The sequence below is a fragment of the Amblyraja radiata genome, chromosome 10 (genome assembly GCF_010909765.2).
Source record: "Amblyraja radiata isolate CabotCenter1 chromosome 10, sAmbRad1.1.pri, whole genome shotgun sequence".
Lineage (NCBI taxonomy): Eukaryota > Metazoa > Chordata > Chondrichthyes > Rajiformes > Rajidae > Amblyraja > Amblyraja radiata.
The window spans coordinates 58,166,672-58,191,375 of NC_045965.1; the positions used below are offsets into that span (position 1 = coordinate 58,166,672).

The window sequence follows — 24,704 nt, forward strand, 5'->3', positions numbered from 1 at the left end:
AACATTAGCTTTCTAGCCTCGCTATCATGCAAGCCCAATCTCTATTAAATAAAATTAGATTTGACGATTTATTTTGCGCGGGTTTGGAGACCATAAGAAACAATTGGACCTCTATTTCATTATTCCACATTTCTGGCAACATGTGGACTAACAGCAGAGTCACCCATTTGAAGTTTTTGATCTCCATTCAGTGGACAAATTAATGTGGGCCAGCAACCAAGAACCCTGCCAACTTGCTAATGATGCATATTATTGGCTAAAAACAAGAGAGGAGAGAAAAGTTAGTCAAATGGCCGTCAAATAAAGTTTATTTTTTCAAGTCTTGTTTCATGCTTTCAATGAATCACTGTTGAGGTCAAGGTAGATTCAGAGTCAGCCAATAATTTTTCAAGAATTTCTTTTGAAGTCTTTTGTTCTCTACAGCACAATTCCAGATGAAGGTTCATGTGTAAACTATACCTAAACTTGCTAAAGGGCTCCAAAAAAAATTCACACAAAATAGAAATTAAATCTCATTCTATTTGAGAGACATCGAGCTATCTGGAGTGCTGAGTGGGTAAACATATGTTGTACTCCAGGGACCAAAAAAAACATCATATTCATGCTTTGTTTATGATTTGCTAAAGAAATCCTTCTGCAGAACCCAAGTCAGTACAATTCATCTGGCTCCCACCTGAAGGATATAGAATAAAATAAAATGGTTTCATCGACTATTCCATGAGCCTTATTGAAAGATATTACTCCACAACTCATGAGAACAAATCTTGCTGGAGGAACTGAGTGGGTTTAGCTCAGTTGAGTGGGTTCCCATCTGTGGTAGCAAATTGGACAGTTATGTTTCTGGTCTGGACCTTTCATCGGGACTGAAAGAATAGAGGAGAGATGGCCAATATAAAGAGGCGAGTAGCAGGGGAGAGGAAGAGCTGGCAAGCAGTGGGTGGATCCTGGTGTGGAAAGGCTAATGGGCAAATAGAGTCTGGTGGGGCAAGCGTGGAAATATTGAGGCGATACAAGGCGGTAACAAAGGGCTGGAGATGATAGAATCTGATAGGAAATAAAGGTGAAATATGGAACCAAATAAGGGTGGTAATGAGGGCAGATGGGAACAGTGGGGGGGGGGGGGAAGGGGCTGAATGGGAGGAATGTGCAGGTGAGGGTTTAATGGAGAAGAAAGAACTGTGATAGGGGTCTGAGAGGTGTTTTTAAAAAGGCATAAGCGAGAGGACCTGGGTTGATCAGGAGAAAGGGATAGTGGGGCAGAGGGATCCAGATTAACTATGGCATCACCAACTAAGGCATTATCTCCAGTTTGTCCTGAAATACGCAGGGAAAATGGCCAGCATTGTAAAAGGCAAGTCAGTGGAATGGTGGAAATGAGGAAAAACAGAGAAATCTTTAACACCTTTTTGATATGGATATTTTACAACTGGAGCCAAATGAAATGTGCTCATTGCTCATGTGAAGGTAAGAGCCAGCAGCACATTATTTTACACTTCAAACGTTCTTCTATAACTAACAAAGTGACTGAAATGCACTTAAGTCAAATCATTAATTTACAACTGAGCAGAGAAACACAAATATTTTAAAACAATTATCACTTTAACAAACCAAAGGAACCTTAATGTAAAACATAGAGACACAGTGTGGAAACAGTCCCTTCGGCCCATAGTCCGTGCCAACTAGAAATCACCCTGTACACTAGTGCTATCCTACACTCTTGGGACAATTTACTGAAGCAAATTAAACTACAAACCTGCACATCTTTGGAATGCTGGAGGAAGCTGGAGCAGCCAGAATAAAACCTATATAATCACTGGGAGAACATACAAACTGCATACAGACAGCACCTGTAGTCAGGATCAAACCAAGGTCTCTGGCACTGCATGGCAATAACTCTACTGCTGCGCCACTGTGCCACCCTGTTGTTTGATGATGTTTGCATATTTCCACTTCACTGTTTTATTTACAATATGTGACATTATTGTTGATTGCAATTACCCATAGGACAGAGAAATAGTTAAACAGCAGCCATTTAGAGAACAGATTGGCAAATAAAATGTTGACTGTTTCTACCACAACCACATCACCAGCTCTGTGAAGACACAGTTAAATTTTAAAGTTGATACTGACCCAGCAACTGTCAGACATTGAAGTTCAGCAGCAATGCGCACTGGATGGCTTGTGGGAATTAAATGTTTTAGTGCAAACTTCTCTACTTTTCCCGACTTTAACTGAGCAGTAGCCAAATAGACAGAACTGAATGTACCTGCAGAAGGGCAGAAATAATAAATCACCATAAATAACCATTAAAAAAAAAACACATATTGTTAAAATATCCTGGTACTGATCTTTCAGAACACAACCACATATCTGTGGACATATTTAAAAACCCCACTGTAGATAAAATATCAAAAGTAAGCAGAATTATACTCAGAAGCACAACATCACATATTTGTCATGCCATTAAAAAAAATGAAGAGATTCAAACTGCAGTTTCCAGTGCTGGCGCCAAGGTATCGGACTGTGGCGCAGCTTCCAGAAGCGCAATCAAAAAACACAGGTGGATTCTGTTAAAAGCAGTCAGTGTATATCCACATTACAGATCTCAAATTAAAAGTGATACGTGAATTTCTCCTGCAATTAAAATATCTTCTGTTCAAATAGAATACAATTATCAGAAGGATATTCTATTGAGTTAAGAGTTTTATTTTTCAAAGAAGCAAAAATACTGATTGTTAACTGATGCTGAGTAGTGTGTTCAGGGTCAAAAGAAATTCAGAGATAAGAGTAAAAACAAAAAAAAACTCATTCTGACACATGAAGGCAGACCACACAGCAAACTTCAGTAGCCACAGCAGCTGCAACAAAAAGGAATTTACAATGGTAACTAAAAGTATGAATTCATTTATTCATTCAAGGAAATAAACAACAATTTAGATTTTGTAGCTGCAGGATATCATACAGCACTTATGGACTACATTCAAAATGTGATCGCTATTCCAATGCAGGAAATATAAAGAAACAAATTCAGGAAGATGCAAACAGAAGCAATGCAATAAGGGTTAGATTTTGTTTAAATAGTTGTGGTTTTAACTATGATTAATATTTGCAGGGACACCAAGTACAAAGAACAATGCTGAAAGAAAAAAAACTGCATTTATGTAAAACACAAAGTGCTGAAGAAACTCAGTTGGTCAGGATTTGTGGAGAAAATGGGCATGGGTGATGTTTTGGGTCAGGATCCTTCTTCAGATTGCATTTATGTAGTGCTGCTGGATGGCAGCAACAAGACACTTGATAAATTGAATTTAACTTGGTAAAATTCACAGATGTACAAGATATTTATAAATTTTGATCTTTGGCTATACAAATCCAGGTAATCACAGAATGATCTACACACAAACAGAACAGAAATAGCGTTGTATTTTCATTACAGATTAGCTCAAGAATCTTAGAAATGAAAAAGAGTAGCGCTCAAGAAACCACAAACATATCCACAGTTCTATTACATTACGATGTCAGTAAGATTTAAGTTACTTCTGGTCTTAAGTTACCTTTCTGAAGAAACAATATACAGTTTTTAAAAGATTTTGGCATCCTCTACATCAAAAAAAACTTCCCTTTGTGAATTCTTAAATTTAGTAAATCTTTACGCAGCAGTTGGAAATCTGTTTAATGACACTTCCATGTGCTCTATAATAACAATGCACAGATGTAATTTTAGAGTTGGTCATACAGAAACAGGCCCTTCAGCCAATCCTGCCTGCTGGCCATAAAGTATTCATTTATACTAAGACAAGAGCTCTTCTAGGTACATTCTAAATGCTGCGAGAGCTTCTTCCTCCACTCATGGTATTCCAAACTTCAATAGCTTCCAAGTGAAAACAAATCTTCCATTTATCCCCTCTAAATCTCCATGTGCTCTGTTTATATATACACCTTTCCTATGGGGAAAGGTTTAATTTTGTCTATCTTATCTGTACCCCTCGTAATTGTATACATCTGAGACTCCCTCAGAATTCTCTGCTTCAAGGAAAACCCATTCAAAGCCACATGACGTTTCGGATTTGAGGTTTTGGGCTTTGACTATTCCTTTTTTCTTTGCATCTATCTTCCGTGTAAATTGGATCTGCACAGTCTCTATTTTCCATGTAAATTGGACACACTCTCTCGCTACCATCCAAACTATCCAAAAACGATGGTCTGGACAAATTTGCAATGAAGATCCATGAATATCAAGTTCTGGATAACGAATACCGCTGAAGATGGAAGGTAGAGTTTCCATGAGGCAGTGATAACAATTTCATGAGTTTTAGAAATGATTCTGCAAGAGTCAGGTGGGTTTCTGAAAGAAATGTGCAGCTTGATTACCTTCAGTAAACAGTTTAAGAGAAAATATCACTGTTGGACCAACTTCAGCTGTATGCGCTTCAACAGTTTTGCAATAAAATCCCGATGTCCAGTCGCTATGTCTTTTGTTTGGACTTTTAATTCATGAGCATCATGGGGATGGGGTAGTTTGGCCAAAAGAGTATTTGTATATTCAGACATTGATAATTTTTCAATATAAGACTTGAAGACTGACTACCATCATTTATTTTGCTCTGCTGCATTGCACTGCCAGAATTGCATATTGAAATATTACATTATCTGTTCTACTGGCATAGAATGACTTTTTTTATCCTAATACATCATGCTATGTTAGGTCTGATTTTTTATATGTCTGTCAGAGTCTCAGTAAATAAGTTCATAACTCTTCTACTAAAGTCTGATGTTGAATTACATCACAAGGAAAAGTTCCCATAAAAGGCCAAGTTAAGAGCTAAACAGAACAAGATTCACAATATGACATGCCAGAAAGCAATTAAAAGTAGTAAAGATCAAGATGAAATTACGAGAATTTGTAGTTTATAAGTGTTAGTACAGGTGCACAACCTTTTATCCGAAAGCCTTGGGACCAGACACTTTTCGTAATTCAGAATTTGTCGGTCTTCGGAATGGAAATTTTTTAGCGTAGATTTTAATGGCTGGCTCAGTGGTAGAGTGCTCGGCTCATATCCGCAAGGTCGCGAGTTTGCGCCTTGATCCTGGCAGTTACTCGATCGCGAGTTTGAGTCTTCAATGTCGTTTTCTCTTGCAGAATAAATGTTTGTATGAAATGCAGTGTAGGAGAGGTGTACTGACTGTGTGGTCAGAACTTTGGAAGTGATTGCCCACCAGTCTAAAAAGCCGCTGTGTCTCCCTGTCCCTGGGATAGCAGGGGGCGATCAAACAGCACAATACCCCCTCCCCCTCCAACTCCACAGGAATCCGCTCCCCGATGGGCCGCTACGGCGACAAGTGGCAGTTTGCCCACAGCCCGAGCTGCGCCCCCTCATCCGCCACCCCAAGAACAAGACGTACCTTGCACACCATCAGCTTCTGCCCCTACGTGTTCCTCTGGAGTTGGAGCGGGGCTGGGCTGGAGTTGCTGCTGGCTGTGGGTCTCTGGGATCTCCGTGCTTGCAGTGGGCCTGGGGGTCGGTGGGAGCTGTGGAGCCTGTGGACCTACGGACCTACCTCCGTGGAGCTAGCCAGCTTCGGAGCGTGGAGAGCTGCGGGGGCGAGCTGCTGCTACCCGACTCAGGTGGATGGTGACACCGGGAGCTCGCGGGTCCCCGGTGGGAGACTGCTTTGCGGGGCACCGGCAACGGCGACTTCTCCCGCCCGAATTACGGGGTTGAGAGTGACCTGGAGGGGGGCCTTACAACGCCCGGCGCGGCTGTAAATTGCCGCGGACTTGCTAGCGCCCGCCGGGGTCTCCAACACCAAGACCCGGGGCAGGGCCCTACATCGCCCGGCGTGGCTTTGAGTGGCCGCGGACTTGCTAGCGCCCGCCGGGGGCTTTGACCTCGACTTCGGGAGAGGAATGGAGAGCAGGGGAGAGACAAGTCTTTGCCTCCCATCACAGTGAGGAGGAGACTCACTGTGATGGATGTTTATGTGAATTGCCCCCTCCCTCTGCAACTGCAAACAACCCCACTCTCCTGCAAGGGCGGTACAGTTCCCGGAGGATGGCAGGTGGCCGGAGACGTCAGGACCAACAGGAACCCGCTCCCCGATGGGCCCCTACGACGCCCCGAGCTGCGCCCCGTCATCCGCAACCCAGGTTCCTCTGTAGTTGGAGCGGGGCTGGGCTGGGCTGCTGTTGGCTGTGGGTCTCTGGGTTCTCCATGCTTGCAGTGGGCCTGGGGGTCGGTGTCCAATTGGTCCTGACGTCTCCGGTGACTGGCACGGTCCTGCTGCAATCGCCGACGTGAAGACAGTGCAAAGCCCCCGCGCCGGTGCAATGGGCGGGGAGCTGGAGAGGGGAGGGAAGGGGTCACACACATGGCGGGGAAGCAGAGGGGCGTAGGTTGGGGTGAAACTGAAGGGAGCGACAATCTGCACTGTGTATCGTGAGTCTACCGTGGGAACTTTTTAACTCAGCGGGCAGGCGGCAGCATATTGTCAATTATTAACCCTCCCGCGCAATATACCCTCACCTTCTCTTTTATGAATGGGGATTTAGTTCCCCTTTCTTCGAGGACCGACCGGAGGTTCCGCTGTCACCTCTGCGGGCCGCCCTCGGTGAACGTTTTCAAGGACCTTTCTTCAAGGACCGAAAAAATGGCCGCTATTCGGAGGTTTTCATTATTTGGATCTTCGGATAAAAGGTTGTGCACCTGTATTTAAATTGTTTAAACTTACCTTCACCAATTTTGTCTTCAATGAAAAAAAAACTTGATAGGCGAGGTACTGCTTCATAGAGTTTCTCAATATCCATTTTAATCTCCGCTTGAAACAAAAGATAAATTATGTTTAAAAATCTTAATCATTTCCATGTATTTTGTTTATAAGGTAATATGTCTGAACCCAAGATAAAGGTTGCAAGACTGGTCTGTATACTTATTGGTGTAACACAGTGAAAATAAAACTTGTAGATCAGGGAACTTACAAATGCAAAGCATTAATTTCAGGTAGACATAAGAGATTGCAGATGCTGAAATCTTGAGCAAAACACTAAGTGCTAGAGGAACTCAGTAGGTCAGATAGCATCTGCTGAGGGAATGGACAGATAACATTTTGGGTAGGGACCCATCTTTAGTGATTGATATAGGGGAGAAAGCTGGAAAAGGTGGAGATGTCAGGTTGGGAGGAGATAGCGGGAGTCAGATAGGCTTGTAGTACACGTCAGTATATAGCCTGTCCCTGTGATGGAGACAAAGAGAGATCGAGAAAGGGAGAGGCATCAGAGATTGTACGAGTGAATTTAAGGCAGGTGGAAATTAATAGTAAAGTTGAAGGGTGCAGGAGGCAACCTGAATGCAGTTGTCAATGAAGCGGAGAAAGGTTTGGGGGAGGTAGTGGCAATGTACGTTTGGAATAAGGAGAGTTTAACGTTACCAACAAAAAGGCAGGGAAAAAAGAGCAGGTTTCCCCCACAGATGCTGTTCGACCCGCTGAAGTCCTCCAGTAGTTAGTTTTTTTTTGCTCTTGAACTTGTTGTAAACCAACATTCTCACCAAAGGAAACGGAGTGATTTTCATCTGCTGAGATAATGACCTTTTGCAGCAGCCTCCAAAAGAACATATTGTACAGCTTTTTGGTCCAGAATTTAAATCAAATAACTTTGCTTCTTGTTGGATCCCAATGTTCTGCCTGTATACCAAAGGTCAGGGTAGGCACAATAAATGAGATTAACACGAGTAGTCTAAAGTGTGGACCTTAAAATAAATCACATCACCTTTTCTTACATATGCATACCAGTACTTCTTTTACATGCCTGCTGCATTGGTGGGGGAAGTATAGTTTTACATTTAGATTTTGAACACAGATAACTATCACAGTTGGAAGAGCATTGTTGAACTGACGGTACACAAAATTGCTGGGGAAACTCAGCGGGTGCAGCAGCATCTATGGAGCGAAGGAAATAGGCGACGTTTCGGGCCGAAACCCTTCATGGTTTCGGCCCGAAACGTCGCCTATTTCCTTCGTCCCTCCTTGAACTGACACCTTCTTTGCATTTCATTAACCATTTAAGATGACAACGGTAATACATTAAAAATCCTGCATTTTGCATGTGTGCATCAAACAATCACAGCAGGTCAGATGCCCACTATCTACAAAGAACAAAGTCATTCACCCTCATGTTGGATCTTGCACTAGGTGTTTACAATATTTTCAATGGTCAATTTAGCTTTCAATCAGGACTGCAGTGATTCATCTCAGTTCCCATCCCAGGAGATGCTCAATCGAAGTTGCTTCAGTAAACCAGAGCTGCCAAGTTTTGACAGAGTATTTCAGTATTCTAGTACCTGAAAATCAGTATTTTGCTGAGGAAATCAGTATTTATACAGTGTCTTGCTGAAAATGTTATTTTTTTATGTGCAGTCATACCCATGTAAGAGTACAAGAATGCATCTTTACTACCAATTGACATGTCTTCTACACGCCTTACTTGACAGTGCATTCATTACCATCTCTTTGTATACTGTTGTTTGAACGGCTGCTTCCTGCTTTTAGCACCAGATGATGATGTAGAAGCCATTTTGGAAGCCTCCTCTCCCTCCCTCGCTCTCTCTCCCTCCTTCCTCTTTCCCTCCCCCTCCCTCCCTCTCTCTCTTCCTCCCTCTCTCTCTCTTCCTTTTTATCTCCCTCCCTCCTATTCGCTCCCTCCCTCTCTCCTTCCCTCCTTCCCAAAACAGTCTGTGACCCATAGTGCTATGTTTAAAGCCCATAGTGCTCCAGCCGGTAGCGCTATATTTTGAACCCATAGAGCTGGAGCTAACAGCTCTTCGTTTAAATTCCCACGTGCTAAACTGACAGCACTGATTGAACCTGGAGCGGGACAGGCAGATTTTTTGATTTGATTCCTTTATTGTCATTCAGGCCTTTCGGTCTGAACGAAACTTCGTTGCCTGCAGTCATACACAATAATAATAAATAACAAAACACACAATAAACACAAATTAACATTCACCACGGTGAGTTCACCAAGCACCTCCTCACTGTGATGGAGGCAAAAGCTTCTCCACTTCTCCACTGTGGTGGAGGCAAGATCAAAGCTTACAAAAATAATCATCCAGGTCTTGAAATTTAAAATACTAATAGATTTAATCTGCTATAATTTTTAGAGGTACAGTATGATTTTTTTATATCCTTGCATTTTTTAAGCAGCAAGATGAAACAGGAAGTCGGGCCGATTAAAAAAAAATCAAAAAAATCCGTATTTAACAAAGCAAAATCGTACATCCGTATTCTTAGCGCATTTCCGTACAAAATACGGAAAATCCGTACTACATGGCAGCTCTGGTAAACGCTTCTTCTAAATTTTAAACTCTTTTCCATCTCGGTTAAACAACTTCACCGTATGCATTAATGGTGTTTAAATTAACTTGATTAATTGATATTTCCACGTTGGAAGTTCCCTCAATATACCCGACAATATGAAGAAAATCACCTCCAATTCTTTGATACTTCAAGTCAAACATATCCATTAGATTTAAGCGTGACATGACATAAATGACACCTTAACCTGTAATTAAATATATGTTAACCGTCTCTTAATGTGAAGAACACCTTATATATTACAAACATGCAAATAAAGGATTTTATGCATAGCCTACTCAAAAGTTTTCATACCACAGATTTAATATTCTTAGATTAATAATCTGTACAATGGATAATGTGAATTAAAAAATTTGGAATTTAAAATGCCAACGTGGTTTATCTTCCTTCTACAGTTGTACTGCAGCCCTTGATAAAATCCACAGAAATGTAAAAACTGAAATCAGTAATTTAATGAAAAATAACGTATGTTATCTAAAAAGAACAGCATATGTATTTTTCTCACAGTATGCAGCTTCAATAAGCCAAAATGTGCACTGATTCTTAAATGGAATGATATTTATGCTTTCTGTTGGCAGATTGCACCTTGACCTACAGAATGACACTGAAACAACTACAAAGATAAAGATGAAGTTTACTCCAACCATGTTTGTAAGGAACTTTTCATTAATTCAATCCGACAGTATGCTTTCTATCCAAATACATTTTGGTCCTATGGAAACAAAGCCCTCCCTTTCGAGGAACATTTATAGACATTAACGGTGGAGGCATCTTTATGCTCGTTACTACTGCTTGTCAAGCAGTTAGCAATTTGAAGCGTACTCGTTTTCTATCAAACTGCAATAACTGTTTCTCTCTGCAGTCGCTGCATGATCAGATTATCTCCAGCATTTTCCTATTTCCAGAATTTGCAGTTTTTCTTTCATTCATCCTTTGTTACACTAAGTACAAACACATCCTTCAAATTAATGCAACCTTAATGGTCTGTACAGATCATAATCTGGTATTGTGCTTCAATATGAAGTTAAAGCCATCAGAAAAGCTGAAGGAGGAATATACAACTTACTTGAAAGTTTGTGACTATCTTTGTTTTCTTTACCAGAATCATTCTTCAACTGACCATTTTGATGCAAATTGAACGAATCTTTCGATAAGCTTTCCAACGTTGCCATCCTGGTAACTTACTGAAATAAAAGCACAGCGTAATGACAATTAGAAACTGATGGAATGACGTGAAAGCAAAACAGAATTGCTCTTTCAAAGTATTTTAAAATCAGTTTTACAGCACAGAAGGACTCAATTTGGATCATTGTCCAACGGGGGACACTGGTACAGCTGGTAGAGCTGCTGACTCACAGTGCCAGAGTACTGGGTTCAATCCTGACCTTGGGTACTGTCTGAGGAGATTGCACATTCACCTTGTGACCGCGTAGGTTTCTTCTGGGTGCTCTGGTTTTCTCCCACATCCCAACGACATGCGGGTGTGTAGGTTAATTGACCTCTGCAAATTACCAAAGTGTGTAGAGAGTGGATGCAAAAGAGGGATAACATAGGGCTAGTATGAGCAGGTGATCAATGTTGGTGTGGAATTGGTGGGCTGAAGGGCCTGTTTCTATGCTGCATCATTCCGTCCACCGATTCACACATTCCTTTCTCACACATTGCTCTATTCACCCTTTCCATGCACACCTTAACTTTTCTATAATAAGGTGTCATTGAAAGTGGTTTATTTGGAAGCATGTTATTGATTTCTCATATGTTTAGAATTGTGCTACTGTACCCGAGGAATATTCTCACACCATAGAAGAAGCTCAATATGTCATCAAGTACTAATGTTCACCTTGACGGAATTTTGTTTGGAAAAAGATCAAAAACAACAAAGACCAAATATAAATAACAATTCCACTAATCATATTGTTTTCAATTTGATTTTTGGTTCTCCTTACCTTTCACCAGATAACTAATTCCATAAATAGGACAATTTATATATTTTTTAAAACTTGAGGCATCAAAGTGCATTGATGATGTGATTATAGTTTCTCAGGCAGAATTTCCACAAGATTGTAGCAATCTCACATCCCAGGTATACGTTTTTAGTTCGACACAATCCAGCACATTTGAAAAGTGAGTTTGAATAAATTCTTTAGCCATAAACTCCTTGGTTCTGTTGTACACTCCAGCTGGGTTCCACTGTCACGACATTACATTAACCTTTGTTCACAATGATCCTGAACTTTCTTAACAATGAAAATTGTGCGGCTCTTCATGGTCCTAACGTGATGGCACGAATAAGAAAATGAAATCAAATATAAAGCACTCTCTCTGGATGAAATAACTTTGCTTCATTAATTAATACGAACAAAACTATATTTCAAATTCATTCCTAATTTTAAAAAGGTATTCAGAAGCAACAGGATGAGTGAAGTAGGAAATAGAGAATGTTATCAAGTTTGTGCAAAGCATATTTTTTATGACTGCACATAAGTACATATATTGCATAGATTGGTCTCTGATTTTGGCCATTACACTATTGCACTGTGGTTAAAATATCCGCAAGTCCTAATTGCAGTATTTATTCTGAAACAAAACCAAGATTTTGAATTAACTAAACAGCCTTCAAAAGGGACAACACTGCAACAAATCCCGTCCACATTCCCTGGGCGATGATCCAAATCCTCTGAACCCATGAGAAGTTTTCTTTCAAAAGCAAAAAAACAGACGTATTGCATAACCTCAACACTTAACTTTCGCCTTCCTATACCATCTCTGAACAATTTTGATTGGCAAGGAATTAAGTTGAATGCGTGCCAATGAAAAGAAAGAGAACTTCTAAAGCAACTTTTTTTTTCAAAACAAAATAAACTTGTTTTATTCGACTCTGCTTTGTTCAAGATGTCTTTAATCAAACACATCCCAAAAAAGAAATCCCACGAGGCGGTGCAGTGACTGACACAGGGCACCCGCATGCCTGTATGGTCTTGTTGGAGTGATATACCAGTTTAGCTCACATCATCCTTGGATAGAAAATCAACCGAGGCTAAGGGTTTGGTACAAGGGGAGTAATAGAAAGGAAAGCAGTTAATCCATGAAACCTCTGCACACATGCAGAAACAGCAACTGTAGTCACTCCCTGACTTATGCAAAAGGTCACTTACATAAACTCACTTGCGTAAACAATTTAGGCTGTGGGCCGGGGAGCATTTTCGTTCAGGTTCGTGACCCAACGCACAGAACTACCTGAATTTTTAATATTTTGTGTAAAAACATTATATAAATCATACCTGAAACTCGTCAAGAACAAAAGCTGCACATTTTGTTTTAATATGACAAAAACTTCAAATTTTCCGAGAAGTAATTGTCCGATCAATGCAAATTTGACATTGAGGTCGGATGCAAATTGACCTATCACCGCGCTTTGTTTTATGGTTGCTAGGCAGCAAGGACTCTGGGATCATGGTTGCCTCCTCATTACACCAATAGCAATAGCAAGGTTTCCAAGGATAAAGGTAATGCTAACCTTGCTGGTCATTTTGTTTTTCAATTGATTTATCTTTATAAAGTTATGATGTGAACTGTTAAATAAAAATGATAAATAACAAATGTACTGCTAGGGCTAGGGTCAAGGTCGGTCGGGCTTGTCGGTAGGCCGATGGATGCTGTGGAGGATCGGTCGTGCTGTCGGAAGGCCAGTGAGTGCTGCGAGGGGTCGGGGTAGGCCGGTGAGTGCTGCGAGGGGTCGGGGTAGGCCGGTGAGTGCAGCGAGGGGTCGGGGTAGGCCGGTGAGTGCTGCGAGGGGTCGGTCGGGCTGTCAGCCAGCTTGACAGTCAGTTGCAGCGAGCGAACGGGCGGACAGACGGAGCCAGAGCTATGGGGGTGCTGAAGGCAGCCCTGGCAGCGTGCAGGGCAGTGCTGCTCCCCACCATCCTCACCACGACGATCCAGAAGGGCATGCTGGCAGAGGTCGACTCGTTGAACGGCCGGCCACACGTACGGAGCCCGCAACCGGTCCCAAAGCAGCTCCAGCTCCAGCCGTGGCCAGCTCTGGAAGGGGGGGGGGGGCGAGTTGGGGTTAGTATAGGGTTAGGCATTTTCCTTTCAGTGGAAGATGCCTTAACCATCCTCCAGCCTGGCAATGTCCCAGTCCCGCTATGATCGTGACCCCCACTCTGCACACTGGCAGTCAGTGGGGTTCAGTAAACGGGGGAACCCAGAACCGCCCTCACCCATTAATTAGGCTGGTTCAGGAGCCGGACCTCTGCGGCAGTCTCATTCAATATACACACACAATTATATTATTTTTGTGTAATATAATTATACATAATTAAATATGATTACAGTCATATTCACAATATCTATCTATCTATATGGTATAATATATGGTTTAAATAGACTGTAACACGGAAATAGGCTCCCCCATGGTGTAATATGGGCACTTGACACTAGATGGCGCATACTTTTTCAATCTCATTTTCTAATTTGTTTAATTAATTAATGTGCAACTTTTGGCACTGACGAGTTATGACTTCCTTCTCAGTTATATTTTATCTAAATCTGTGCAAAATGTCGTGTAGTTCCGAGACATGGGTCACGAAAGTTAATTTCTAGACACATTTTTGATGCTCGGCCCACAGCCTAATTCTGGCTGTTAGTAACTTCCACAACACTGTACTCAAGTTTACATCAGAAACAAGCAGGCAATGGCGGCAGTGATTAACTAGAAGGCCACACGCCACAGAAAGTGCTCCGGACACAACTGGATGCCTCTGCGTGAGATAATACTCTCAGTGAGCTATTTCAGGCGGGATGGTGATCGCAACTTACGTAAAATCTGACTTGCACAAGGGATCACGGAACTGCTATGCAAGTCGGAGAGTGCCTGTATTGGAAAAAGCCTAGAATCAGATCAGCTGCTTTGTAGGTACAGAATGAAACTGGGGACACTGTGAATAGACAGACCAGTTTAAAAAGTTCATAAATTCCTTCCTGAATCGAAAGGAGAGGATCAGAGGAACATAAACCAATGCTTAAAGAGCTGAAATTGAGTGAATAATCCCACAGCGTAACTTTGAGTTTCTTCTTTCATTCATTCTGCTCAGTAATACATTAAATAATTCTACCAAAAAGATAGATGGAAATGAACAGATCTCGCAGGGAATCAGTCCATAGGCACTGTATCTCAGCATCACACAAATGAGAGCTAAAAAGGTACAGATCACATTTCTACATAAACTATACAGGAAAAAGTTGGTAGAGAACAGTGGCTAGTTCATGGCCACCATACTGGTGACATGGGGTGAGCAAAAGAGGAATAAAGACACAAATGGGCAAATATAGTCACTGAGGATTCTTTTGACAGAGACGGGATTTTAAAAATGTTTGGGGAAGAAATTCAGGAGGGCAAAACCAAAGCGAAGAATGAGAGTAACAATCGAGGAAGCTGGAAGATGTTACGGATGAATGGCAGCAAGGATTCTCCCAGAATGGAGAGGGTAAGAAATTTCGACATCCAGTCAGCCTGTAACATAGTCGTCTATTTTACATATAATCTTGCTTCTTGGGATGGCTTTAATCTAATTTTACGTTGCAAAAATGTGATTTGGGCCCCATACGAACCGGCAGTGTTTTTCCTGCTGACATGGAGTTCAAATTCACTGCAAATGCAACGTTCCAATCGATCGCGTACCAGAAAAACCCACTCACAAGATGATTTAAATGCTCTTTTATTTGGACAATTATGTCATAAGAACATCTAAATAGTCTATATTTTGTGTTATTGTCTATCCATAGTCAATATTTTTATACTAAATATCAGTTTTAGTCCCATGTATTGTGCAAAAAAAATAATAATTTTAATTATATTGAGTGGATGTTTCTAGATTAATTTATGGGAATTAAACATTAAATTCCTTCCATCTGGCATATAAATTCATGACAGTGAGATTTTAAAATCATGTTATATTGTGAATTCTTGTGTGAATGGGATTAGTTTGGTATTTGGATACTTAGGCTATTTAAAAAAAATATCCCTTTCTTAAGAAATTGAATCTACAGGACATTCTTAATGGGAAAGTAGTGGGCAGAAAGGCATGTCATTCATGGTTTGAAGAGCAAAAACTTGTAGTTTACAATGCCAAAATTGAAAAGTTGAGGAAAAACAAGATGTACAGAGTTGCTTATTGGTTACAATCTGACGAGTATGATGATGCTTCTGATTATGATATGCCAATGTACCAGCTAGCTATCTTCTCCATAAAGACTTGGTCTATTGCTAGAAATTGTAATTTATTTACCTATCTGTTACGGACTTACAGCATATAAAACAATAATATTAAAATTCTGATCTTGAGAATATCACATGTTTGAATTTTCAAGGCAGTCTGGGTGTTTATTACAGGTGCACAACCTTTTATCCGAAGTTCCAAATAACAAAAAGCTCCGAATAGCGGACATTTTTTCGGTCCTTGAAGAAAGGTCCTTGAAGACGTTCACCGAGGGCGGCCCGCAGAGGTGACAGCGGAACCTCCGGTTGGTCCTCGAAGAAAGGGGTACTAAATCCCCATTCATAAAAGAGAAGGTGAGGGTATATTGCGCGGGAGGGTTAATAATTGACAATCTGCTGCTGCCTGCCGAGTTAAAAAGTTCCCACGGTAGACTCACGATACACAGTGTATCGTGAGTCTTGCGTGGGAACCTTTTAACTCAGCGGGCAGGCAGCAGCAGATTGTCGCTCCCTTCAGTTTCACCCCACCTACACCCCTCGGCTTCCCGGGCATGTGTGTGACCCCTTCCCTCCCCTCTCCAGCTCCCCGCCCATTGCACCAGCGCGGGGGCTTTGCACTGTCTTCACGTCGGCGATGCCAGCAGGTCAGTGCCAGTCACCGGAGACGTCAGGACCAACGGGACACCGACCCCCAGGCCCACTGCAAGCACGGAGATCCCAGAGACCCACAGCCAGCAGCAGCCCAGCCCCGTTCCAACTACAGAGGAAAACTGCAAACTGGCCAGAGACGTCAGGACCACCAGAAGCCGCTCCCCGATGGGCCGCTACGGCGACAAGTGGCAGTTCGCCCACAGCCCGAGCTGCGCCCCCTCATCGGGACACCGACCCCCCAGGCCCACTGCAAGCACGGAGATCCCAGATCAGCAACTCCAGCCCAGCCCCGCTCCAACTCCAGAGGAACACGCTCCCCGTAGGGGCAGAAGCTGATGGTGTGCAAGGTACGTCTTGTTCTTGGGGTGGTGCAGCTCGGGCTGTGGGCGAACTGCCACTTGTCACCGTAGCAGCCCATCGGGGAGCGGATTCCTCTGGAGTTGGAGGGGAGGGGGGTATTGTGCTGTTTGATCGCCCCCTGCTATCCCAGGGACAGGGAGACACAGCGGCTTTTGAGACTGGTGGGCAATCATTTCCAAAGTTCTGCCCACACAGTCAGTACACCTCTCCTACACTGCATTTCATACAAACATTTATTCTGCAAGAAAAAACTACATTGAAGACTCAAACTCGCGACTGAATAACTGCCGGGATCGAGGCGCAAACTCGCGACCTAGCTCGGGGATTCAAGATTCCCCGAGCTAGGCCGCCTAAGGGCATGTAGCCCCGCTAGGGTGACATGAGTGCGAGAGGTGATTCAATGCTGCGGTCACATTTACAAATTCAGGAATTCATTCAACACACTGCATTTCATACAAACATTTATTCTGCAAGAAAAAACTACATTGAAGACTCAAACTCGCGACCGAGTAACTGCCGGGATCGAGGCACAAACTCGCGACCTTGCGGATATGAGCCGAGTACTCTACCACTGAGCCAGCCGATAAAATCTACGCTAAAAATCTTCCATTCCGAAGGCCGAAAAATTCCGAATTACGAAAAGTGTCTGGTCCCAAGGCTTTCGGATAAAAGGTTGTGCACCTGTAGTACTTCCATCACAACGGTCAATTTTGTAATTAACTACAATTAGGTAATTAACTAATTATTTGCTTTAATTTCAGGTCATCCAAGTAAGATGCTTTAAATTTTTCAGAATGCTTCAATCTATAATAACTGAAAATTTCATTCAGTTCTCTTAATTTTCAAGAAAGTAATGTGCTTTTGACTGTCCTCGATCACAGCTTTTGTGTTAAGTCAATGGAAAAGCAATAGGGAACAAGATGCTAATTTCCGAGTATGAAAATGGCCATAGCCTTTTTTAATACTGAAGATATGAAAGTGAATTAGGTGTCAAATTAAACGTATTTTTATGCTTTGTCTGATGGGATAAATTAGACTTGATTTTTTTAATCTCAAAATGTTGTAACATTGCTAGAAAAACATTACAGTCTCTAACTATTTTTGCAGATTTTCAAAAACAATCTTTATATAGAACATCTTTATTCATTTGAAATAACCTATATGGATCACATCCAAATCTTTCATCATAAAAACTTTAAACTATATATCATCTGAGCACTTTGCGTTCTACACAAGATTCCAGCAGTCCCTTGTCGACCTTTCTAACCCAAAACAGGTATCCTCCCAGCTAAGATCTCCAACCATTCTATCCACAGGAGAGTCTAACAATGAGACATAGTTACAAGGTGGTGGTCATTTAAAGTAGAACTACATGTGAATTTCTTCTCGCAGGGTGGTGAATGTCCGTGCATTTTGGAGGACCGTCAACGAGGTAGATAATTTTTTGAAAGATAGAGGAATTTCAAGGCTCTGAGGTATTGACACTGGAGAGGAATTAAGGCCATGCGTAGATATTGAGGCTTGAAAGACCAAATGGCTTACTTATGTACTTGTAAAACATTATCATGGTTATACTGCTCTTACAATCTCCAGAGCACGATGATACAAGATGAACAAGGACTAAGGATAGGCCTCTTTAGGTAAAAAGTTAAATCTAAGCATATTTAAAGAGAAATGTTATAAAAATGGATATTAAAATGTTTCAGGTCATATGGACACTCTCATAAAATTATGAATGCTAGACCCAAAGCCAGGAAAGTGTGGAGGGATTATTGTAAATGATCTTCTGTAGGTCAAACTGGATGTAAACAAAAAAAAAAGAAACAGGACCAATATGTTACATGTTTTTTTCTTATACTGTATTAATTTTATTCGTCCAAAAGTGGATTAAACTTATCTGTAATTGAATGGAAAATTACAGCTCCAGACAATCACACATACCCTATGAAGGCTATTCAGACCATGATGTGTGCCAACATTACAGGAGAATGCAACGATACGCCTGAATCCATCCTAAACCGTCATGGTGTACATCCACTACTCTGCTCTTTCCCCACATATCCCTGGTGAATCCTCACCCTATTTTGACTATCCAGAGCACTTTTCCTGTTGTACTCAACAGCAAAAACAACTTGGATAATCGCGACTTATCCTACGTGCACCTCACTCCTTTTTGCTCCTTGAATAATGAATGACTATTCGTGGCTTTAATGAGTTGCCTTTAAAAAAGGTAGAACTGTGCGGCATGAACAAACCAATATTTCTTCAGGCAAGTGCAAAACTGGCAATTTTCTCTCATCACATAGATCCATAGACAATAGGTGCAGGAGTAGGCCATTCGACCCTTCGAGCCAGCACCGCCATTCAATGTGATCATGGCTGATCATCCACAATCAGTACCCTGTTCCTGCCTTCTCCCCATACCTCTTGATTCCGCTAGTCCTATGAGCTTTATCTAACTCTCTTTTGAATGCATGCAGTGAATCGGCCTCCACTGCCTTCGGAGGCAGAGAATTCTACAAATTCACAACTCACTGTGTGAAAAAGTTTTTCCTCATCTCAGTTCTAAATGGCCTACCCCTTATTCTTAAACTGTGGCCCGTGATTCTGGACTCCCCCAACATGGCATCTTACGCTTAAAGGGCCTTTCTAGTCAACTGGCTTAGTTCCCTGCAGCACTTTTGCAAATTCGGGAATGGATCTATTTAAGCCTTACACTCCCAATGACTCATTCCAAATTCTTAGCTTTGAGGCAATTGAAATAAATAGTGCCATTCTTTAAAATTGTATTTACAAACAAGAACGTTCCTATTTCACTCTTTATGCTTACTTTAGTTTTTTTACTTTAGCGATACCGTGTAGAAACTGGTCCTTTGGCCCACCGAAGCCATGCCAACCAAAAATCACCTGTACACTGGTTCTATGTTATCCCAGTTTCGCATCCTACACACTAGGGACAATTTACAGAAGTCAATTAACCTACAAACCTGCACGTCTTTGGAATATGGGAGGAAACCAGAGCACCCAGAGAAAACCAATGCAGTCACACGGAGAACGTACAAACTCCATCCAGACAACGCTCGTTCTCAGGATCAAAACCAGGTATGTGGTGCTGTAAGGAAGCAACTCTACAGCTGCGTCACTGCATCACCCTAACTGGGAAAAGTAAATAAAAGTGCCAGACAAGAAGGGATTTCATTGAAATATGTACAGATCAACTGCAGGCAAATTAACAGATGACAGATATTCAACAAGCATTTTGAGATTACAATATGGGCAGAAGATAAGCTAGATGTATTCCTCTGAAATGATGAAGAGGCTTTCAAATGATAGGCCTCTGGATACAGAGACAATGAAAGCTGAGGAAAGAATGGTAAAATACAAGTAAACATTTTGCTCATGTAATAGAGCATCATGAAAGCTAGAAGCGATGGAAACCAGGAAAACTCCTTATGGAGAGCTGGGAATATGATAAATTTAACGTCTCCAAATCGTAGCACAGATACAATAGGTCAAGTGATGTTCTCTCTTGCCGTACAGATTTTATGAGCATACTAAAGACTGTTACGCTAATGAAGTCCAGGCACTGTGATAGAAATGTAAATCTGAATGTTGGCATGCAAGGAAGGAGATAGGGGTGAAGTTGGGAGGGTCATGAATATTAAGCATGGTTATTTTCTGAAAAGGGAAGGCGCAAGGAATTTCCCAAGTGCACCAAGGCCATCCATGGGACTGACTTCAGTAGATTTGCTAGGCCTGGATTCACAGGACGAGGAAAAAAATATGATCCAGTGTATGCCGAGGAAAATTATGGTTTATTAAGAAGGGATTAAGTGGAGGGAACCATTATTGATAGGACTACTCCGAAAACCAGTCTAAACGAGCAAAATTGCTTCCTTTTATGCAGGAAGAAAATATGAGAATAAATGCAATGCAATTTCCCTAGTGTAAAAATGAGAAAGGCATTTGAAATACGTCTCTTGCACTTCTGCCATAAAGAGCAATTTGCATTTACACTGCACCTTTGGTATGGTTGAATGTCCAAGACTCAAAGGAGAATTATCAATGGGAGGGGAGAGAAGGGACACAGAAATGCCCCATTCCCAACTTGAGGATCCCTGCAGTCTCAAACAGCCAGTACATCTGCTTCTCCCCAGGGTGGAAACATCCAACACTAGAAGGTATAACTATGAGGTGAAAGGAAGGAAGTTCAATGTAGATATGCAGGGCAAGTTTTTATTTAAACACTTGTGGGGACATGAAACGCATTGCCTGGGGTAGTGGTGGAGGCAGATACAATAGTGACGTTTAAGAGCCTTTTAGATAGGCTTATGGAAGTTCAGGATATGGATCACGCGGGTCAGATAAGATCAGTTTAACTAGGCTTCATATTCGGCACAAACATTGTGGGCCGAAGAGCCTTTTCCTGTGCCCTTCTCCACCAATCTCCATCTATCTTGCTGGTCTCCCAAAAAAGCAGCTGGCAAATCAATAGACAATAGGTGCAGGAGTAGGCCCTTCGGCCCTTCCAGCCAGTACCGCCATTCAATGTGATAATGGCTGATCATCCCCAATCAGTACCGTTCCTGCCTTCTCCCCATATCCCCTGACTCCGCTATCTTTAAGAGCCCTATCTAGCGCTCTCTCTTGAAAGTATCCAGAGAACCGGCCTCCACCGCCTTCTGAGGCAGAGAATTCCACAGACTCACAACTCTCTGTGTGAAAAAGTGTTTCCTCGTCTCCGTTCTAAATGGCTTACCCCTTATTATTAAATTGTGGCCCCTGGTTCTGGACTCCCCCAACATCGGGAACATGTTTCCTGCCTCTAGCGTGTCCAAACCCTTAATAATCTTACATGCTTCAATAAGATCCCCTCTCATCCTTCTAAACTCCACAGTGTACAAGCCCAGCTGCTCCATTCTCTCAGCATATGACAGTCCCGCCATCCCAGGAATTAACCTTGTAAACCTACGCTGCACTCCCTCAATAGCAAGAATGTCCTTCCTCAAATTAGGGGACCAAAACGGCACACAATACTCCAGGTGTGGTCTCACTAGGGCCCTCTACAACTGCAGAACTCTACAACTCTTTGCTCCTATACTCAACTCCTCTTGTTATAAAGGCCAACATGCCATTCGCTTTCTTCACTGCCTGCTATACCTGCATGCTTACTTTCATTAACTGATGAACAAGGACCCCCAGATCCCGTTGTACTTCCCCAACTTGACACCATTTTAGATAGTAATCTGCCTTCCTGTTTTTGCTACCAAAATGGATAATCTCACATTTATCCACAGTAAATTGCATCAGCCATGCATCTGCCCACTCACCCAACCTGTCCAATCACCCTGCATTCTCAAAGCATCCTTTGGATAGACTCGGATAGACTCGGTTTGTACTCGCTAGAATTTAGAAGATTGAGGGGGGGATCTTATAGAAACGTACAAAATTCTTAAGGGGTTGCACAGGCTAGATGCAGGAAGATTGTTCCCGATGTTGGGGAAGTCCAGAACAAGGGGTCACAGTTTAAGGATAAAGGGGAAATCTTTTAGGACTGAGATGAGGAAAACATTTTGTACACAGAGAGTGGTGAATCTCTGGAATTCTCTGCCACAGAATGTATTTGAGGCCATTTCATTGGCTATATTTAAGAGGGAGTTAGATGTGGCCCTTGTGGCTAAAGGGATCAGGGGGTATGGAGAGAAAGCAGGTAGAGGATACTGAGTTGGATGATCAGCCATGATCATATTGAATGGCGGTGCAGGCTCGAAGGGCCGAATGTCCTACTCCTGCCCCTATTTTCTACGTTTCTATCCTCCTCACAGTTCACACCGCCACCCAGCTTCGTGTCATCTGCAAATTTGCTAATGTTACTTTGAAGCCCTTCATCTAAATCATTGATGTATATTGTAAATAGCTGCGGTACCCCACTAGTCACTGCCTGCCATTCTGAAAGGGACCCGTTAATCCCTACTCTGGAGCTCTTTGCCACAGAAGGCTGTGGAGGCAAATCCAGTGGCTATATTTAAGGCAGAGATAGATAAGATTCTTGATTAGTACGGGTGTCAGAGATTATTGTCAGAGGTATATATTGTTAGTTTAATTGACCTGTAAAAATTGCCCCAATGAGAAAGTGGGATAACAAAATTAGTGTGAACAGGTATTCAATTGTCAACTTGGACTCAGTGGGCCGAAAGGCCTGTTTCCATACTGTATCTCTAAACTAAACCAAACCATTTTCATCTTACAGCTCAAAGTACTTCATAAATAATAAATTATTTGTTACTGTTCTACAGGCAGATACAACAGCAGTGTACATACACTGGCAAGTAACCAGGAAAGTGCATTAGATCCAAAGAATCTTAAAGTCATCGAGAAGTACAACACCAGTCATTTGACCCACTAATTCTTGAGCATCAATCACCCATTTACATTATTCCTTGTCTTAAATTCAGCCCATGTTACCAACTTCCTGAGAGAACTCACCCCACACAGCCGCAATTTACAGTGGTCAACATGTATATCTTTGGATAGTTCCTCCAAAGTCACAGGGAGAACGTACAAACTCCACACAGGCAGCACCCGAGGTCAGGATCGAAGCCGAATCCATTACAAAAACCCCAATCAACTAAATGAACCAATTAGTCAAAAGACAAATTACTTCAATCTATTTGGGGAGTGGAGGTAAACCAAGATGTTAAACTAAAATCAATAATAAAGCACCATTTGTTCAGGGCACCTTTGCTCTTGAAATACTTTCTGTTGGACACAAGTTCTGCAAAGCTGCTGAAATATTTTAAATAAGTTTTTTCTAGTCTTTAGTTAAAAATTATAGGATTGAAAAAGTTAGCAAAATGGAGTGACAAGATATAAACCTCACAAATATTTGCATTAATGACAGCTTCAGTTTATGGACTGCATTAATTACAGAACCTGCAGTTTATATTTTGCATTAATTGCACCATCCGCATTTTATACGTTGCATTAATTGCAGAATCTGCAGTTGATATATTCCATTAATTGCAGAATCTGCAGTTGATATATTCCATTAATTGCAGAATCTGCAGTCTCCATCGAGCATCAATTGGACTTTATGTTTTATTTGAACCCAGACCTCCCCCCCCCCCCATCCAAACCATCAACGAGGGGGCCCTTGTTACCGGTGTGGCCGGGCTCTGCAGCCAAGTAATCCTCACACAATCCCCGCCACAGCCGAGTGCGGTCCAGTCCGCAACCGGTGCCTTACCGAGACGCTGAGTGGGCCTGCCGGAGAGGGGGGGAGAGAGAGAGAGTCAGGGAGCGGCGGGCGGGCTCCAGTTGCTCCACAGGCCGCGGCGCGCCATGGCGCCGGACAGCACTCCGCCAACAAACTACCCGCCGAAACTGACGCAGCTCCACCCCGCAACCTGCATCACTCACGCACGCACACGGCGGTGGCCCCGGCCTCTGTATAACGCATGCCGGCCCACTCTTGAGCTGGTTCATAAGGCGAGTTTTAAGAGTGTTTTATTATCACATGTCCCAGATAGAACAATGACATTCTTACTTGCAACAGCACAACAGAATATATAAACATAGTACTTTGTAAACAATATAATAAACAGGGTTAAAAAAAGTCAGTGTGTGTGTAAATATCAAGAGAGTTTATTGTCATGTGTCCCAGACAGGACAATGAAATTCTTGCTTTGCTTCAGCACTACAGAATATGGTAGGCATAAATAAATACAGATCAGTGTGACCGTATACCGTCGGGGTCACCAATTTGGCGGATCAAAGACAATAGTCGGTAGGTTTGAATCAAATTTTTTCAGAATCAGATTCTCCGATTAAACACTCTAGGGCAGTGGTTCCCAACCTTTTTTTGGCCATGCCCCACCTAATCACCTCTAAAATCCTGATGCCCCCCCCCCCCCCATGTGGTGATATATAATTCTTATCATTTAAAAAGTGAACTCCGTTTCAGCTGAAGAAACATAAACTACATATGTTTACCTGATGGAAAATCCAAAAAAATAAAAATCGAAATTTTGGACCCAGACCTACTCAGTCGTGCTCAATTGCCCCCCTTAAAAATCAAATTGCCCCCCTGTGGGGCATACGCCCC

General features: G+C 42.2%; 1 protein-coding gene across 2 annotated transcripts in view; it reads right to left on the reverse strand.

Annotated features, from left to right (window-relative positions):
* The window catches only part of cdc7 (cell division cycle 7), a 55,544-nt gene extending 31,543 nt beyond the window's left edge, over positions 1-24,001 (reverse strand). Inside the window, exons 1-4 of one of the 2 annotated variants that reach the window (XM_033028977.1) lie at positions 23,847-24,001; positions 10,436-10,553; positions 6,730-6,816; positions 2,131-2,266 (exon numbers count right to left, since the gene is read on the reverse strand). In XM_033028977.1, coding sequence (XP_032884868.1) covers positions 2,131-2,266; positions 6,730-6,816; positions 10,436-10,541 — 329 coding nt within the window. In that variant the 5' untranslated portion in view covers positions 10,542-10,553; positions 23,847-24,001. The remainder of the gene's footprint in view (positions 1-2,130; positions 2,267-6,729; positions 6,817-10,435; positions 10,554-23,846) is intronic. The other variant, XM_033028978.1, reaches the window with a different exon arrangement.
* Positions 24,002-24,704: the final 703 nt, after the last annotated feature.